We start from the raw sequence: 19740 nt of genomic DNA, 5'->3' as shown, positions 1-19740 counted from the left end.
ATTTTCAGAGCACATATTTAAAGTATGATTCCTATCTACATTTTCAACTATATCTGTTGTCCTGGCTTCTCAGAAAGTATTTTATATTAGTAGAGCATTAAAACTAGTTTTTGTCTTCCTATTAAAAAGTGGTAGACCTGCTTAAAATGGTCAGCCACATGTTTTAATAAAATAGTAACAGGCCCCAGTCAGGCTCTTGGCCATATTATTCTATGCTGCATGCACACGTAGGAAAATACAGCCACAGTCCCAAAGAACCTATCATCTAAAACAGAGACCAAACAAGTGAGTCTGAAGAAAACAGAAGGATGGCAGAAAAAGAGAGTTATTACAATGAGACTGCAGATAGATCTGTGCAATACCTGAACTGATTTCAAGTTATGTGAAAAACTATTTGCAAATAAAATATTGGACTCCTATGCTACCCAGTCATCACTGATTGGGCAATTTCTTGTTGAATGAAAAGTTGGGTTTTGGAAAAGGAATGACAAGAGAAAAACAGTGGATTTCTCAATTAACTTAAGGTGCCAGTTCCACATGGCTTGCCAATTTCTAATGAAGTAGTTTATTTTACATTGCATCATACACCTTTCAAATATCTGTTCTATGTTTACCCAAGAGTAAAACACCATAAAAAACCCCAAACAAACCTAGAGGTTATTTTTGCACTTGCTGTGTATTTGTGATAATAACCATATATTTTTAACATTATCCAAAGCAGAAGATTAGGATGCCTGTGAAATACATAACTTATTCATCTGCATAAACAGGATCCAATGACAAGCTGAAGAGAATATATTCCCCTCTAACTAAATCAGTGATTTAGGGAGAAACAGAAAATTGTTTTCTCTCCAAATACAAAGCTAGATACTTAAGTAATTACTATATAATATTGAGTTGTAAACTGACTTTCTTCTATTGTATGAAATTGAAGTCAGACATCACATTTGTATCCATTTCCTAAAAGACCGAATGTTCTTTCAAAATATATCTGTCATTTCTCCACAGTGGCTGATCAAACCTGCCAATGAAAAATGTTTTGAGCGGGCAACTTGTAATACAGCCATGGTTTATTTCTGTCAGAGGCTGACTGTTGAAGTGTGAAAGAAACTCATTAAAAATCTCTCACTGTGATCCTACATTGCAATGCAAAAAAAAAGAAAGAAAATACTTAATGAAGGGTACACTTAGCCTGAAGCTACGTTCACATTCCGCTTTTCATTTTCTTCCATTTTAGTAAGCAATTAAAAGACAGCAATTAGTCATGGGAACACTATTCATACTGGTCATACTGGGAGATTAAAGAGGTTAATACTCATTTTATGTTAATATTATGAAAGCAATGAGGGAGATCAGGAATAACATAGCAACTAAAAAGGAATGCTAAGGTAAATAGAAGAATCTCTTACCTTAATCTTAAAACAAGATTCACTGCACATGGAACTTCACTATATTCATTACTAACATCAGGCTGGGACTATTAAGGGAAAAAAGTAGCACACTATTACAATGCATGCCAAAGAGAAACACTGAAGGAGTTTCCATGTTAGAGATTTGATGTCAATATAAATTATTTAAAACATACCCTCTGACTCTCAAGCACCTTTTTAAGCACTTTTAATAAAGTGTTATATGTCTAAAATGCAAGTGAAACCAGTGAAGTGGTCTGTGTATATAAATAAAACAAATCCACAAATTAGAAAGCTTAAGTTAGGGGACCAGGTACAAGAGTTTTCACTCTGCATCAGATTCTGATAAAACATTAAACTTGGGTAATGCAGTTAAAATGCTGGGCTTTATATTTTATTTTAGAAGTTTTCACTCACAGCACATTTCTCATTCTTATTCACAGTAAATTCTTATTTTTAATCGAGTTTTGTGGCTACCCTTGCATCTTAAGGTGGAGAGTTTGCATGTAGTCTACCAGTGATGGAAATCACTGGCTTTTTCATATATTTATACAGAATCCATATTCATGATTTATCTCTCCATCCTCACATCATCCTTTCCACACCACCCCCAATTTCTATGTTCCTGAAATCTCAAGAAAAAAAATATCCTAAACTGTAACTAATGACAGTACCTGAAGGTCCTGTACAGACAGATTCTGTATCTGTTCTGGGATATTATTAGCATTCATGGTAATCTGTTAAAAGATTATTATGAAGTCTTTATGAAGTGATTCAAAAAACCCACACACTAGCAAAATACATCTATGAATGGTTTTTTTCCCCAACAGTGACTCCAATTAAACTCATGCTTATTAAACACATATGAGGAGTAGAAAAGGAGTCATTATCTTAACACATCAATACAAAGATTTGTCCAAATCTACTTTTTAAATGCAAGTTAATTAAATTAAAGAACCCTTCACAAAAAGCCAAATAGGAATTCTTTAGTTTAACTAAATTGTGTTAATAGTATTATTATGCTACATGTAATTTCCCGTTTTCAGCAGAATTATTTCAAAGTAATGGGACTGCATATCCCATAATGTCTGATAAACGTGTAGCTTGGATAATATGCTTTAAGAACTTCCCCATAATCTTAGCCTTCAAACTCTGGCCCATGTAATCTTCCACAGTACACAGGAAGAGACCATTCTACATTTCTGAACTAAAAAATAATGAAATCATAACTAACATTTAAGGAGCACAAACAAAGCTACCCTTTTCTCACCGTTCTGAGTTACTACCATTCTGCAGACTGATTCAGACACTTGAGATACAAATTCATTTAATATTCCATATATAGCCACAGAGCAGACTGATTAAGCCAGAAGGTCACACCAGTGCATGACTAGTGTATGGAATGACTGCTCTGATATTCATCTCTACTTCCTAGATCTATGTTGGAATCTGGAAGAGACCTAAAATAGACAAGTGAATTATGTAATTATTTGGTTCCGGCTCTTAGGCTTTAAAGCTAAGCTGTTAAAAATAAATGTGATTAATTTCTGTAAAAATATCACCTTGAAACTTTTGGTTTCAGAAGTGCAAAGGAAGAATGCCTTTCTACCATATTACTTGTATGGATCCCTGATCAAGAGAATCTCCAAAACAATCACTTCTCAATTAGTGAAAGAAAAATCTGCTTCATTCAAGACTTTCACAAAAAGCAGTCAATAACCTTAACAGCAGAGCTCTCCAGCCAAATGTAAGTGACAGTGCTGCAAGGAGAGAGAGATGTCAAAGAGTAAATAAAAAGTTTCGAGTCATGAAACAGGTGTGCAGCCATTTCATATTTCTGAATGTGCATTTCACTTTTTATTATAGAGGAAGTCTTACCACATTAAATGTATAAAGAGCCTTCTATGCAGGTGACTCCAAAGACTTCACAACTGATTGATCATTTATAATCCAAAACATTTATTGGGACAAATCTCCCCCTAATATTTAGGGGCCACAACTGTGCCACGTATCTATATCTCTATATCTAAATCTGTATATAGATTAGATATATACACACTAAAGCTTCTCCTCAAGAAAACTATACAGCTAGTCCTGCTTACTAGATTTAAAAAACTGGTTCCTATATGTGTCACATAAGGAATCTGCATTCGCCCTACCAAATCTAGACTTTGAAGAGACAGAAGTCTTGATCTCCAGCAAAGAAACAGCTTTAGTGAATTGTAAATCATTTGGCCACTGCTGTAAATCTCAAGTAGCGTAAAGCAGAGAAAAGCAAGGGGGTTACTGAACAAACCCACAAAGCATTTCCAAACCTAATCAGCAGTTCCCACAGGGACAGGATCATGGCATATAAAGTGTCTTTTCCAAAGCTCAGACAGGAATAATTTCACAGATTTCTCAGATATTAGGGGCTGGAAGGTACCTCATGAGATCAAGTCCAGTCCCACCACCATGGGCAGAAAGTCAGCTGAAATCAAGTGACCAGCAAGAAATATATCCACCTGTTTTTTTAAACAGTCTAGAGTAATTTGAAAGACACGGGTTTTGAATTGTCAAGAAAGGGTGCCAAAATCTTTAAGGACTGTCAGCCTTCATGAAGGACTGTGCAACTTATCAGTTTGGACTGGAGAAACCGTAGCTTCAGGTGATGTGTCATACCTCAAACAGGTATCTGAATAGCATTTTGGCCTTAAACCAGAAATCTTAGTCCATTTGTATATAGGAGGATTGCTCCCTGGTCTCCAAGCATGAGGAAATGAAATTCAATATGACATTTTATTTCTGTTTATGGGTGGCTGAATTAAGTTAATCTATTGTACCAATGTACTGAACCATTGCATTGCATATGGTATGAAGCATTTTAATTACCAGCTATGCGTTGAGCTGATACAGATTCTAAAGACAGAAAATTCTGTCTTTAGAATCTGTATCAGAACTTTGGAGCTCTTTCAACTACTAAGAAACAGTCATCATTAGTTTGAGAGAAAGGTAGTAATTAGTGTGATCCAGTTATAAAAACTCATTTAAAAATGACCAAATCGCCTTATAGTAACCAGTATTTTTCACTAGACTTCAATGTTAGAAAGCATGAACAGAATTATTTTAAATTTCCTACCTTTTTTATCCTGTGAGGGCTCTAAGTTCATCACTCTAGGCCAGTAGTTCTGAACCTTTTTAGACTCAAGGCACCTCTTGGAAAATGCAAGCTCTTAGTTTTCACTTTTTTTTTTTGGACTACAGATAAAATAATAGAGCAGTTGCTGTTGCAAAGAACTCAGAAAGCCCACAGAAAGTCAAAATGTTTTTAACACTATGGATTCCTATTTGAAATGTCTGGGTATCTTGTGAATCATGTTTGCAAATCTAATAGTGCTAACACTGCATGTCACCCTTGAAAGGATCTCAAGGAACCCCAGGGTGCTGCAGCACCCTGGTTGAGAATCACTCCTCTAGGCCCAATTGTGTAACCCTCACTCTTTCAACTACTGCTCATTAAATACATGAGAATCAAACCACCTGAAGTTTTCTCTCAACTCTTATAAAGTAAGAAATTAGATCAACAGACCTAATCAAAATATTTGGGAGTAGTAAAGTAATAAAAATCATTTACCTCTGTATTTTCCTCCTCTCTAACTCTTCGGGACTGTAAAATAAGTATAGTTAGATATGAGCAATTATAATTTTGTACGTTAATTAAAAATAATATAAGAGGAACCCCACAGTTTGTTAGCTTGCTATCAATATCACCTTTTCCTGAGAAACAGCTGCTTTGCCTTCCTCACTCTTTTCATCCATTTCATCATCGCTCCACTCCCAGTCCCCATCTTCTGTCTTATGGAGGTGGCCACTTGAGCCTGGTACTCTTCTAACCTAACAGAAAACAAAATATTAGGTGTTCTTTATTACCCAGATTTCTAAAGTCTTCACTTGCATGCTGGGAACTATACAACTGGTTGCTGTATTTACCAGCAGCTCTCCAATGTTTTCATCCTGTAGTCTGCTGCAAGAAAGATCTTTTCCTGGATCACCTTGACTACCTAACACCTGGGCTTTCAAAAAGGAAAAGCACTTTGTGGACCATCAGTAAAGACTAGTTGGGCTAATAAGGATTTATGTTTTGAGAACCACTATTTTTTGTTTTAAAAATATATATATATATATATAACTGCTTTAGGGCATACTGGGTAAAAGATTACTATGCACAGAAGTTGTTGCTATAAGTAGCCTCATGCCAATGGGACCATATTCATGATACTTGGTGTTCCACATGCTACTGTTTCTCAAGATCAGAGGGTTTATGCTTTTGATTTCCATGTAGTTGCATAACATCATAAAATTGCTGAACTAAAATGAATATAGGAAGTTCCAACCTTCTCCCTCCTCCTCCAGAATAGCACCTAAGAATGGTTGGCTTTCAGTGCAAAACAGAATTGCTATAGACTGAGGAACCTGTTGAAACCAAAAAATCCATTAAAAAAACAAACTTTAATGCCCACCCTCCTATAGCACAATAGTCACGTGAAAGCCTATGGAACATTCTTTGACCTGTAAGTAAATTTTCATCTTTATAATATAGACTGAAGTACTAAAAAGAAAAAGAAAAAAAAAAAGAAAAAGCATGCATGCACCACACTACTGACTGTGCAAATACATATATCAAGCAGTCTAGCCAAGCACACTAGGAACATCCAATGGCTAAATCCTAAAAAAGGGAAGAAAAAGTCAAATACCCTTCTGTTTCCATCTTGCTCTTTTTCAGAACCTGACATCATGCTTGGTTTCCCCGGATTCTGCTCAGCCTACTTGAGCAAAACAAAAGAGCATCAGCCTATTCTTAACATACCTTGGCAAGCATTTATAAGACTCATGAGACTGCTAGAAGCACAGCATGGTAATCAGTAACCACATTGGTGTTTAGATTAAAATCAGTCTCCTTAATTACTTCACCTTATTGAGCGAAGACACAAAAGTAGTTCATAAGGCAGAACTTTAAAAATGCCTTTACAGTTATACTCAAGAGGATGCTTTAAGAAGTGCCCCACTGTACTAAGTATGAACATGGAAACAATCTGCTCTCAAAAGTAATCATGATGTAAATGAAAGAAGGGAACATGAAGAGTTAGCAGCATATGTAATGGGAAGAGCTGTACATAGAAAGCAATTTTCTGCACAGGAAGAAATACCAGAAAAAAGGTACTCTTATAAGTCTTCTTAAAAAAAAAAAAAAAAAAAAAGAGTCCATTGTAATTACTACTACCTTAGCCTAATGTAGCTATTCTAGCTTTTGAAGGTTAAAAAGCTTGTTACCACTCAAAACTACCAAGAGTTGCTGGGAACCAAACAGTTACATAAGACAGTTTGGTCCAGGTTTGGTTTTAGGTAAGGTTTTTATTTGTACCATTTCTCAAAAGAAACCCAAGCCTACAGCTAAATATATTTTGTTCTAAAGTACACTTAGGCTTGGCAGAATTTGATTTTTATTTTTTAATAATTTTGACAGATAATATCAATGTTTATTTTTAAGCATGTATTTTGATTTGTAATCAATTTAAATATTCAAGACTGCACAGAATTAGAAGTGTGGGGGGCAGCCAATTTATTAATGATAAACTTAACTACTCTATGACTACAACCGGCTTGAGTGGCTAAGCAGCCATCAATCCCTGCTCTGCTCACCTTTAGCTCCTTTGTCTGCCTTGTCACTTCCTCCCCCTTTATTCCCGGGCCCCTGGGGTTTCTGGGAGTTGCAGTCCAAACTACATTTAGTATGGTTCTGTAGGACTGCTCCCCAAGTCATTACACACTTCATCAACCATCATTTTTCTCATGTCCCCTTTCTACAAAATTTGATTATTAACGATGGACATATTTTTTCATCGGTCTGCGAGTGTGAGGTTAAATCAACATTTACCGATAAAAATCTAATCCTACCAAGCACACTGCATACTGATTTATTTCAGGTCTGAACAACTGGTGGCCTGTGAGGGACTAAAATTGTAGCCCCTAGTCAGCAACGTAGGCTGCCACCACAGCTGCAATTCTGCAGCTGCCAACAGCAGCCACTTTTTTCTGCATACTCCATTTGCCCGCCTTAGTTATACCACTGAGTTCCTATCCAGCTGCGATGGTAGCCAGGGGCTCCAGAATCTCCCTCCCTCTGAATTCCCCTTCCAGCATCTGCCCTGCCCTTGTCTCAGGGGCGTCATGTGGTCCTGCCTTTAGTGCCAGGACAGTCCACATCCCAGAGTGCCTAAATGTCACAGTAGAGTGGGGGAGCTTATGACTGGAAAGCTAAGGGTAAGTCATGGTGCCTGAAAATGATGCGAGGGAAGGGCAGGGAAGCATGAGGAAGAGCAGCAAAGGGGTGCAGTGGAGAGACATGGGGAGCAGCAGCAGAGGGTATGCATGGTGCAGCACAGGGGTCATTCGGTGTAGAAGCAGCACAGCATGGAGAGCAGCAGCGAAGGAGCACAGAGAGCAACAGTATGTGGAGGAGCACCCTGCATGGAGAGGAGCAGCGGAAGGCATGCAGTGCACCAGTGTGGGGGCAGGGGCACACAGGTATGTCATTCAGCAGAGGGGAAAAGGGAGGGTACGGTCCAAGGTCGCCGGTGGTGCAGCCCATGCTAGTGTGGCCATAGGGGTGTGCAGCCCCCAGCCACTTAGAAGTTGTACAATCCTATTTATTTAAAACCACCATGATAATGGTCACAGGCTGTGAAGGAGTTCACTATTGCCAATGTTATTATTTCATATGGCTGAAAAACATGCAAAAAAAGTTTAAACCTTTGCAAAGGTTAGAGAATTTATTACTGATTGATTATTAACAAGATAATAGCTTCTTGAAAACCTAGATGTGCAGAGTGTATGCTCTATGGTGGTTGCTCCCCAATGGTTTTAACTTGGGGTGGGCAATTATTTCAGCTGACGGGCCACTTAAGTTCTGGTGAGCTGTCGAGGGCTGCACAAAAAATATTTCAGAAGATATCATTATAACAAATTATAGATAAACAAAATCATATACTAAAAAAAAATATCAGACATCTATAATAACATTTAAATGTTATTTCAAAAGATATTTTGTCCTGATTTTTGTTCTCTGGAGTAGTATATATAGAATTGATTTCATAATAGTTCAAAACAAAGTCTTATTCTTGTATATTGCATGGGGGGGTTGAATGGTGGGTTGCACAGGGGGGTATGGGATGGTTTTGCACGTATGGGAAGGGGCTGCCTGCATGCTAGGTCCCGGGAACCAGCCAGGGATGTTGGGATGGAGGAGATGGGACGGAAAGGGAGCATGCACCAGAGCTTGCCCCAGTGGTGTGATGCAGATGTGATCTGCACCCCTCATATGGCCCACAGATGCACCCACCACCATGGGACCAGGCTTTGCCCACTCCCACCTTGGGAAACCTGTGCCATACTCCCACCTACACCTGCCTCAAGCCTATGGACAGCACTGCCCCAAACCAGCCAGCACACAGCTTTCTGGCAGGGCTGCTCCTGCAGCTGCCTAGGTACTAATCTGGTTGGCACACCTGCTTGCAGTGGCTCCTCCTCCTGGCCCTGCTGCGCTGCTCCAGGCAGGGGTGGAAGCTGCTGGTGGGTGGCTCCTGCACCAGTATATGGGCTCTAGCTCCTAGCCACCTTCCACTCACTCAGACTCAGGTGGCTGCTCATTGCGTTGGGCAGGCAGTGTGGGTGGATGGTGATCAGAAGCTGGATCCAGGCCCTTGCGAACTGGGGCAGGAGCTGCCTGGCTGCAGCTTCTCCCCTGCCTACAGTGGCACAGAGGAGCCAGCAGAGAAGGAGCCACTGGAGGCAGGGGGTGCCAAGTAGTACCCAGGCAGCTGCAGGAGCAGCAGAAGCAGCCTCACCAGGAAAACTGTGTACTGGCTTGGGCCGGAGCCAAGGCAGTGGCAGTGCTGTCAGAGGACGCAGGGGGCAGGTATGGGTGGGAGTGGGAGGGGCTTGGCCCCATGCAGAGAACCACAGGCTGGATACAAATCGATCCGTCGGCCTGAGGATGTGGCCCATGGGCCATATTTTGCTCACTCAACTTGCATTTTCTGAGAGGTGCCTTGAGTCTAAAAAGGTTTTAATTGACCACCAGGAAGGTGGTGTGGCACAAGATGAACTCAAATATTTTTAGTCCCCTCAGGAAATGACTTTCACCACCTTACTATCACACCGCACAGAGTACCATTTGGCTGGAAGACTACACAAGCAGCAGTTCCCCCAAAGAACTGAGAGATACATGGAGTAATGGTATTCTAAAGGCTGTTCTTTATAGGCTTGCAGTTAACCAAGATGGTTGTTATTATTTAACAATTTCAGAGAAATCCATGCAAACGACCCAAACCATAACTCTAACTACAGTTTTCAGATGCACTATTTCTGTATTCTAGAAACTCTTCCCATCTAATAGATCACACTCTATACCACTTGTGTTTGGCAGGAACGCTTCCCACAGTTTTGAAAACTTATTCTAACTAGATTGATTTTAATGGAGTTTAATGATGCTGGCAGAGATTTATAAGAGAAAGACTTACTGATGAAGATGGAGTGTGCTCAAAGTTTTTAAATAGATTGCCTCTTAATAAGCAATAAACAAATGGCTCAAGGAAAAGAAAATAATTTTCTTCAAAATATGGTGTTCAATTAAATGGTTTTCTTGAAAGTTGTCTGAAGGCAGAATAAGCATAAATCTAGACCTATAGGGAACAAGTTTGATGAGAAGACTACAGTGCATACATGTTTACAAGAAAAAGTCAACTTGAGCTTTATCAAAACACCCAAACCATTTAACAGAAGTCACCTTCAATAATGCAAAATTCCTCCTCACTACATTTTATGTTGTGGCACATTCATATTATATATAAGCAAGTTATATATAGTGCACACTTAGGCACAAAATTACTTAAATTTAAATAAGTATACTGGAAGGTATGATTTAAAGCTACCATTTCACCTTCCTCAATTTATAGAAAATTAATATTTACTAGCAAAAACAGAACAAAATTCATATTATGTAGCAGCCAAACAGTTACCCAAGTAATTTTGCTGTGGCAGCCATAAAAAACAAAACAAAACTTAGGCATATATTTAAAGATCTCCTTCATTTGAGTAGTGGGAATGGAACACATGCCCCATGCATTGTTCTGTAGATGGGCTACTGTAAAATTACATTAATTTCTTCCACCCAGCCTTTGGAATTTTATTTGTGCTCATGTTTTGGAATTCAACCAGCATAGTATTTTTTCCCTTTTCTTATTGCATATTTTAGGTAAGACAGTTTCTCTCTCTCTCCATGTTGGTCATCAAAACACAGATATCTTTATATTGTCTTTTGTTACAAAGTCCTGATAATATTACCAGAGAACAGCCTACTTTCTTCCATTAAAAAAAATAAATGAACTCAAATCACTGCCTGCTTACAGTAACTTCATATGCATCTCTCTCTCTTTTAAAGCCATCTCTGCTTTGCTTATAAAAATGACAATACCATTATCTATCAGTGATATTCCAACATATAAATACCAGGAAAAGTAACTAAATACATCCCATACAATATATATTATATTTTCTATTAGAAATAATATTATTTCTTATAGCAAAACATTTATATATCAAACTGCAAAGCTCCAAGGCTTTGATTAATTTTTTCTGGAAGTTCTGTTTCAAAGGCAATACATTTAAGAACAAATGTGGTTGCACCTATCAAGCTCAGAGTTGGTATTGGCACTTAATTACAATTTCCAAATTTTTCCACATGCAGATATTTTGTAAGAACATGGATGTTCTGTTCACCCATTTTTCATATTATGTTTTATAACATAACCCTAAATCATGCACAAAACTGCAAGATCTTTCAGCAGCACAAGCCAACGGAAGGAATGTAATTCAGTTCCTCTGAGAAATAAATCACCCCACAGTATTTGCTATTTCAGCACCAATTTTCATAATACTCCAATAACCAGCTTGCCAACCAACTAGAACTGAACATGGCCTTTGGCTTCAACACTATTTTTCCTCAAAGCACTGCCAATGATGAAAGTGTTCTCATTTTTATTGGTTATATCAAGGGGCTAAACTAAACCTTCAGAAGATTCTTTTTTAACCACACACTGAACCAAGCTCACCTGATTCCTTCCGACCTTTAGGGTCAGCTGTTGAAGTGTTCATCACTCCAACTGCTTTTAAAAAGCTGGCCTCTAAAATTAGTCATATGTAATATTTTAATGTTCAACTTCTGAATTGTGTGCTATGTTAAATAGGAAGAAAATGTATTTCCCTCTGTTCACTTCACACCAAGACACAAGCTTTTGCCCCAAACTTTCTTAGGAAGCTTGGATTTTATATAGGACTAAGTCAGAACAGTTTTTTCTATTTTGGTTCTTCTACCATTTTCATAATAGTAATAGCTAAATGCCTTTCAATAGTGCTTTTACTATATGTTCCTGTTACTACAAAATCCAACCTCTATGCTACTTATTAGGAGACATACACACTTAGGCTAAGTGCAGGCATTTGAGGAGGTTAGGAGGAAGTTAGATTGTGTTCAAAATGACCACCCAATGTAACTTAGTTCACCTAAGCGCAGAGGTCATACTCAGATCCAGTCTCAGTGATCCAAAATCAATCTAAACCTGTAGCTATACAGAAATTCCATGCACACAGACCAGTTTTAAAACTTTGAAACCCTGAATTAATGAAGTATCAGATTAATCAATCTAGGTTAGCCAGAGCACGGACCTTCTGTACAGTTACCTGCGCCATCCGGGGCTGGGAAAGCGCAGCTGGCAGCCCCCACCCCAGTGCTGCACTTTTCACACCCCCTACCACCTGGCACCAAACTATTTTTAGCCTCCTGGCCCCTTGTCTCCCTCCTTCCTCTCATAAACCAGTCAAGTCCCCTCCCTCCGCTCTCCAACCTGCATGGTTGCCATCAGTTTTAACAGTGTTTGCCACTGCCAGGAGCTGAGCAAGTAAATCCCAGTGGGGAGAGGGATGGGGGTGTAGGTTTGCTGGGGAGAGGGTGTGGGGCTCAGGAACCTAAAAATAATCTCTGGTCCCCCTCAAGTCCCCCTGTGAACACCATAAGCTCCCCTGATCCCTTCAAACCTCCATGGACCCCAGCAAGCCCTCATGGATACCACCTGGTCATCTCCTCCATTCTGCTACAGATGCCCCCTGCATCCCTGATCCCACTGATCATTCCTTTCTGCAGGGTTGTCCCTAGGGGGGCAAATCAGGGCAACTGCCCCAGGCCCCATGCTTTGGGAGAGCCTCACCACGACCACCATTCACCGCAGCTCCACCCGCTGGTTCTGGCTGCTCCCCTGCCCTGGGCCCTACACAGGGTGATATGCCTGAGGCCCCGCACACCCCTAGGGAAAGCTCTGTCCCCACATGTCACCTGTTTCTCCATCACCCTGTCACCAATTCTCCACCTTGCCCATAAAGTCCCCCTAATGCCCATACTAGATCCCCCAATCCGGGCTTACCTTAGATCAGGTGGCCATTTTGAACCCAATCTAACCTCCCTGGCTAGGGACAGACATTACACATAAACCAATTTAAGTGATCAGAAACTGGTTTAAACCTGTAACAGAACAGACATTCAGTGCACATAAACCAGTTTGAAAATGGCTGAAACTAGTTTGAGATAAACCTGGTTGAACTGATTTGGCTCAAACCAGAGGGACTCTTCCCCCACTCTTCACCCCCTGCAGCTGTGGCTCAGTTACAGCCACTCCCCGCACCCTGGCCGGGCAGTGCTGCACAGAGCCCTCCCTCACCCTACGGGCGTGAGGGAGGAGCAAGGGGAAGATTCCCCCTCCAGGGCTGGGACAGGCAGCCTTGCATAGAGCCCCCTTCCTGTCTTCCCCTTGCTCCTCCCCTGCTGCCACAGGGTGAAGAGGGAAGGCTCCATGTGACGCTGTCTGGTCCTAGATGGGGACACTTCTCCTCCCCATACCCGCGAGGCAGGGAGGGGGGCTTTGTTCCATGCTGGAGGTACTCTTCTGGTCCTCTTCCTCCCCCTGCCCCCACCGGGCAGGGACGGGGGCTCTGTAGGAGGCTGCCCAGCCCTGGCCCCAGAGGGGAACACTTCCCCACCCCTCGCAGGGTGAGGGGGGGCTCTGCTCAGTGCTGGAGGGAGCTCTTCCCCTTCCTCCTCCTCCCCCTGTCCCCCACTACCACAGGGAGGGGAGGGGAGGGGAGGCTCTTGCGGTGCTCCCTGGCCCGGCCCAGCCAGGGTGCGGGAAGCAGCTGTAACAGAGCCACAGCTGCCTGGGGTGGCCCCAGCCCCTTGGCTAGGCCTGACCTGGCCTCACTCAGCCCCAGCTAAGGCTGCCACTTGGTGGGGTCAGGCCAGGCCAGGCCATGGGGGCAGGGCCACCCCCAGTGAATGCAACTCAGTGATGGGGAGACAAGCACAGCCGGGCAGCTGCTTCCTCTGTCACTGAGCACAGCCTTGCACGCACAGCTGGCTGGCCGGACAGAGGCTTAGCTGGGCCATTCAGAGGCCCTGAGCCCAGCAGCCACCCACTGTGGACCTTGAGCCTGGCAGCCACACACCATGGAAGCTCTCTGCCCCCACAGCATCAGCAAGCAGGCTTGGATAAGCTGCTGCCTGGCCAGCCAATGACTGTGTGCACCAGGCTGCGCTCGCTGAGAGGGGAAGCAGCTGCCCAGCTGTGCTTGCCTCCCCATTGCTAAGCTGTACCCCTCAGGGGTGGTCCTCCCCCCCCCCCATGGCCCAGCCCTGCCTCGTCCCACCAAATGGCTGCCTTAGCTGGGCTCAGCAAGGCCAGGCCAGGCTGAGTCACAGGGCCCGGGCCACCCCCAGCAGCTGCAGTTCTGTTACAGCCTCTCCCTGCACCCCAGCTGGTCAGGCCAGGGAGCACTGCAAGTGCCTCCCCACCCCACCCCACAGTGGCGAGAGGAGAAGGAAAGAGTTACCCCCACACTGAACAGAGCCCCCCCACCCCACAGGGGGGAAGTGTCCCCCTCCAGGGCTGGGGCCAGGCAGCCTCGCACAAGGCTCCCCTCAGCGGCAGGGGCCGGGGAAGGGGAAGGAGGAGGGGGAAAGAGTACCGTCCCCAACATAGAACATAGCCTCCACCTGCCTTGTGGAGGGCGGAGGGGGTTGGGGAAGAGTCCCCATCCGGGACTGGGAAGTATTGCATAGAGCCCCTCCCCCCCACCCCTCAGTGGTGGGGAAGAAGCAGGAGGAAGAGTCCCCCTCTGGGGCCGAGAAGCCTTGCAGTGCCTCAAGAGGGTGGGGAGGAGAAGGAGGAGGAGGAGCCCCCTTCTGGGGCTGGGCAGCCCCGTATGCCTAGATTGCTCCCAGCTGTCGGGGAGCTGCTGGGGCAAGCAGAGCTCTCCCCTCCTCCTGCCCCCCAGCAGATGCTCCCTCTTCCCCCACCCTCTAAATCCTGCAGGCCAACGTGGGAGATTGGGAGTTTAAACCCCTCCTCAGTCTAACACAGTCCTGCCGGGGCCTGGCTACTCCCCGCTCAGCTCAGCTCAGCTTCCCTCCTGGAAGGGAAGGGCTGCTCTAGCACCCCCAGGCTTCTGGGCTGAGCCACTGCAGGCATGTGGTGAATGTCTATCTACTTTCAAGCTGGTTCACTCTCTGCAGCTTAGACTAACCTGTAATGATTGAATGAATTCAGTCTCGGGCTTTTTGAATGTCTGTCCCTAGCCCCTCTAACTCCCCACAAAGTCTGTACTTAGCCCTAAATATGATGCTATTTAAACCTGCTCATGTCCCTGAAAACCACTAACACCTTCATTTTCATAATGTGCAGTCATCTTAGCCTTAAAAGGAAATCACAAAAGCAGTTAATAGGGGGAGGGTTAATCTATCTTTTATACGAATTATTCCAAGGGACTCTAGCAGGATAGAAATAGATCATAATCAGATGCCAAACCAACTCACCTAAGGATACGAGCACATTTAATTTTACCCAAGATAGACTTTCCTGGTGTTTGACCTCTGCATGATGCCATCACAACCACTTGTGCCCCCACTTCCCACCTTCACCCCATCACCTGTTCTTCCTTCCTAACCCCCCACACAGCAGTGACAGCTCCAGCCCCAGGCCTGGGTTGAAGTCGGAGTCAGAGCAGCTGCCTAACCTGGGTTGGTACTTGAATCCAAGATTGAGCCTCACTACTGAATGGAGAACATGCTGAACTACCATTCATCTTGGTTTGAGTAATTATGGTAGTAAAAATTCCATCTGTAGTCCAGTCAAGAATTAATAAAGGCAAAAAGAACTAAGGCTGTATCGCCATCTACTAGAATAGAATAGAATCTCCCAAATAAGTAGCGAAGACAGAAAATTTTACTCAAGGATGCCACTATGTAATATAACAGCTTGATGTTAGCAATAACTTCTATGTAATGAACTGAACTGGTCAACTGTAGGTGCATACCTTCAGTCAAAGGAGACCAAACCTCAGCAGCACATTTTTCAAAACACTTTCCTCTGCAGCTATCTCTTCTTGCCCAAATTCAGTTTCAGCCAGCTGTGTCCTTCATCCATGAGCTGATCTTGTCCAAACACTGGACCATCTGGATGACAGCAATGTGATCATGTGCTGACAGGCAGATTCACAGACTAAACTAAGGCCAGAGGGAACAGTTAGGATGGTTTGTCTCATTGTCCTGTATCTGAAAGTGCAAAATTTCTCTCAGAAGCTGGATTTAGAGTCTGTTTCTAAAAACATCAGATCTTGTTTTAACAGACTCCAAGTGTTGATGAGTGCACCACCTATTGTGAAAAGTTACTCCAAAATTTAAATGCCCCATAACTAGAAAATTGTAAATTATTTTAAGGTTGACTTCTAGCCATTGGTCTCATGCCTTAGCCTGCAAGATAGAAGAGTCCCCCCAAAACAGACCGCGTTTCTTTATGAAAGTGCCCGCACCTCTTCATTTTCTCTTCAATATGCTGAATAGATTTAGTTCCTAGGTGTCGCATCCTTAGGCTAGCTTTCTAGCCCTTGAATCATAACCATGCTTTCAACTCTTTCATTTCTGATGTGCATGCCAGAATGGGATACATTATTTTAGTAGTTGTTGTATAACTCTATACACTCTATACATAGGGTGACTGTATGTCTCAGGTAAACTGGTCCCAGCCAGTTAGTCAAAAGTCCTGGATCAGAGGCTAGTAGGGACATGGAGCTGCATTGTGTGCCAGGCAGGCACTGCTGCTGCTTGATGGGATCAAGTCAGGCAGACTGGAGCAGGATGGCACCTGGTTCAGTCTGCTTGCCTTGCTCTCACCCAGCAGCAGCGGTGCCTGCCCAGCCATCTACCTGATGCATCATGCTGCGCTGTGTCTCCACCAGCCTCCACTCCAGGACTTTTGACCAACCAGCTGGGACTGGGTTACTGAAGCCAGGACTGTTCTGGTTTGCTCAGGACATATGATCACATTATCTATACACACCCAAGCTTATCTCCTTACTATTATTAAATACTGTCCTTTTCATCCATCAGCCCTTTTGCCACACACTATACCAGGGGCAGGCAAAATATGGCTCACAGGCTGGATCTAGCCCACCAGGCAATTTCATCTGGCCCATGGGCAGTGCTTACCAATTCACTGTATCCAGCCTGCCCCCAAGGCTGCCCCTGCTGTGCTCAAATGGGCCCCAAGCCTTGCACACTCCTGTGGGGGCAGTGAGTGCTGTGCTCCCACCCTCACCCATGGGATGGCATTGACCCTGGCGCCGCAGGTAAGGAAGAAGCAGTGGCGGTGGGTGGGGGAAGGGCAGCAGCAGATGGGGGGAAACAGCAAGTGGCAGGGGCAGGAAGCAGCAATGGGAGAGTGGGAAAGTGGTAGCAAGCAGCAGTGGTAGGAAAGTGGTAATGAACAGGAAACAGCAGCTGGGCTGGAGCACAGGGCCCACGCTAAGTGCTGGCAGGCACCCAGGGCAGGGCAGCAGGAGCGGGAAGCCAGGCTGGTGAGGATGCAGGGTCCATCTGGCTCCATCATGCAGGGATCCCCAGGGCTCACATGCAGTTCCTGGGTTTTCTGTCAGAGCTGCATACCTTCATAGGACAGCCCCGCTTGATGGAGCCCATATACCGTCCCAGCTCATTGCCATGTGCAAGTCATGAGGACTGTGGGGAGCTCTGCACTATCTAGCCAGACTTCCTCCACTCTTCTCCCTGCTACCCTGGCCAAGCCCCATGACATGTACCACTGACTTCACCATGCAGGGCTCAGGTGGAGAATCTGGGAACTCCACACGAGCCCCATCCAATGGAAATCACAGCCTGGCCTCAGCTCGCTGGGACTGCATGCTGCTGGAGGGCTCTGCCTGCCACCACCACTGGCAGCAGGGGCTGTGCACAATGGAGGTAGGGAGGCCTGTGTGAGAGGGGAATGTTTGTAGGGGTGCCCCACATGTACACCCCACCATCTACAAGCACCCACACCTCCCTACATACCCTCCCTTCCCCACACACACATACACACACACACACAGTATACATATTCCATTTGCACAAAATAAATGAAACGACATCATGATCAGGGAATGAACCTGAGCAATTAACTATGTGAGTATAGGACTCATTACTGTGTTAGCCACTACTGAGTTCACGATATTGTTCTATTATTTCTATAACCTAAGTTTTGCTACTGGCTCCATAATATAAACATACTTTCTATATCAGGGATGTCAAACTCATCTACAGGCTGGATGAGCAGCATCGGGCCTATCCACAGACCAGATCAAGCCCACAGACCCACCCCCATACATGCTGGATCCAGCGCCCATGGCTCCCACTCTGGGACCCACACTGCATATGATGCCTGTTCCAGCTGTTCTAGGATGTGCACAGCATGTGGTGCAGGCCCAGGAGCAGCCAGGATGGGCACCATGTGTGGCATGGGTCTGGGGCCCTGTGCACAGGACTCATCTAGTGCACTCTGCATGCAGCCTGTGGGTTTACTCCGAGACCCAAGGGCACCACTGGGGGACAGATGGCAGGACTCCATGTCAGTTAGGCAGCAGACAGATCACAAATCTCCCAAAGCATGAAGTTAGAGATGCCCACTAATTCGCCCTCTTAATTTTAGTAGTTTAATCCATAAGCATTCAAGGTTCTACAATTCCAAGCTGCCTGTAATTCCAATTTATCTGTAACTTACGTAAAATGCCATCTGAAGGAGAGTGCCCTCCCCTTTTTCACCTCCTAAAAGAGCCATTATGACAGACAAGCTCCCCATGCCTACAAATGTGCCACAAACAGCTGCTGAAACCAACTACTTTTGACAGCCAAACTGCCCATAACTAGCCTTGATGCAGCAAAGATGTTTCCTCTGAAAAAATGTATGAGAGGCTAGTGTCCAGGACTTTCTTAGAGTAAACCAAACTGCTTAATGCAGGCAGCCAACCTAGAAGGAACTCTCCATTTATTGTTGGAGGCATAGCATCTCTGCTTGGAATTGCCATTCTTGGCTGACAATGGCAGTGGATACTACCATCATTACAGTCCATAATTCATAAAGACAAAAAGTAGAACACAGTGATGACACGCTGGCTGCTGCATCCAAGGAAACGGATGCATTACACTGGGTGATTCCAAAGATGCTTTTTTCCAAGCAAGTTGAATTGGCTAAACAAGCACTGCCAACAGCCCATGAAATGTTTACACCATGAAAGTAGGTCAATTTCAACTAGACAAAATGAGCCCTCATTGTAAAAGAAGGAAATTTCCGTTTTGTGAGAGTCCAGATGGACTAGGAATGGAATGACTACTGTAAAATGTAACACTTACCTGGATTACAGCATAAGGCTGTGGTGCTTATTAGCAAGCAGACTGGATTGTAGTCTGCTACACAGTGAGCAGTCAGCAATGTGCTGATGACCCTCACACATCAGCAACTCATCCTTAAAATGTAATTGTTCTGTAGAGCCAGGCCCCACATAGGTGACTATAAGGATAAGTCAATAAGCTATACAAGAACATGGATGGAACTAGCAGCTGTTCCCTATAGAAATATCTTAACACCTAAAGTATCTAGTATACATTACACCCTGCCCCTCAATAATATTCTCAGCACAGTATAACTGCGTCTTGCCCTATCTGAACTTTCCAACAAACAGCAATGGATTAAAACTCAAGCAATGTTCAATAGAAAAGATTTAGGACTTATTAATAACAAATACTTTGTTCAAGCATCCCCAAGTTTGTGGGCATTGTCAGAGATGCATACTTATACGCAGAAAGATTATACTGTGGCTCTGAAGAGGCAGTATACCAAACCAATGGGGAGTCAATCCTTCATAA

General features: G+C 43.8%; 1 protein-coding gene across 4 annotated transcripts in view; it reads right to left on the bottom strand.

Annotated features, from left to right (window-relative positions):
- STK39 (serine/threonine kinase 39) overlaps positions 1-19740 on the bottom strand; it is a 211941-nt gene that overhangs the window by 85875 nt on the left and 106326 nt on the right. For 2 of the 4 annotated variants that reach the window (XM_090045548.1, XM_090045550.1), the window contains 4 exons: positions 5160-5282; positions 5023-5055; positions 2084-2146; positions 1410-1477 (listed from right to left, as the gene is read on the bottom strand). In XM_090045548.1, coding sequence (XP_089901674.1) covers positions 1410-1477; positions 2084-2146; positions 5023-5055; positions 5160-5282 — 287 coding nt within the window. Of the gene's footprint in view, positions 1-1409; positions 1478-2083; positions 2147-5022; positions 5056-5159; positions 5283-6142; positions 6212-19740 lie in introns of all 4 variants that reach the window. The other 2 variants (XM_090045551.1, XM_090045549.1) reach the window with 2 other exon arrangements.

This window comes from Crocodylus siamensis, chromosome 4 (assembly GCF_052110815.1).
Source record: "Crocodylus siamensis isolate JL-2025a chromosome 4, ASM5211081v1, whole genome shotgun sequence".
Classification (NCBI taxonomy): domain Eukaryota; kingdom Metazoa; phylum Chordata; order Crocodylia; family Crocodylidae; genus Crocodylus; species Crocodylus siamensis.
The sequence above is the reverse complement of the archived record's forward strand: the minus strand, read 5'-3'. Positions and strand labels throughout refer to the sequence as shown.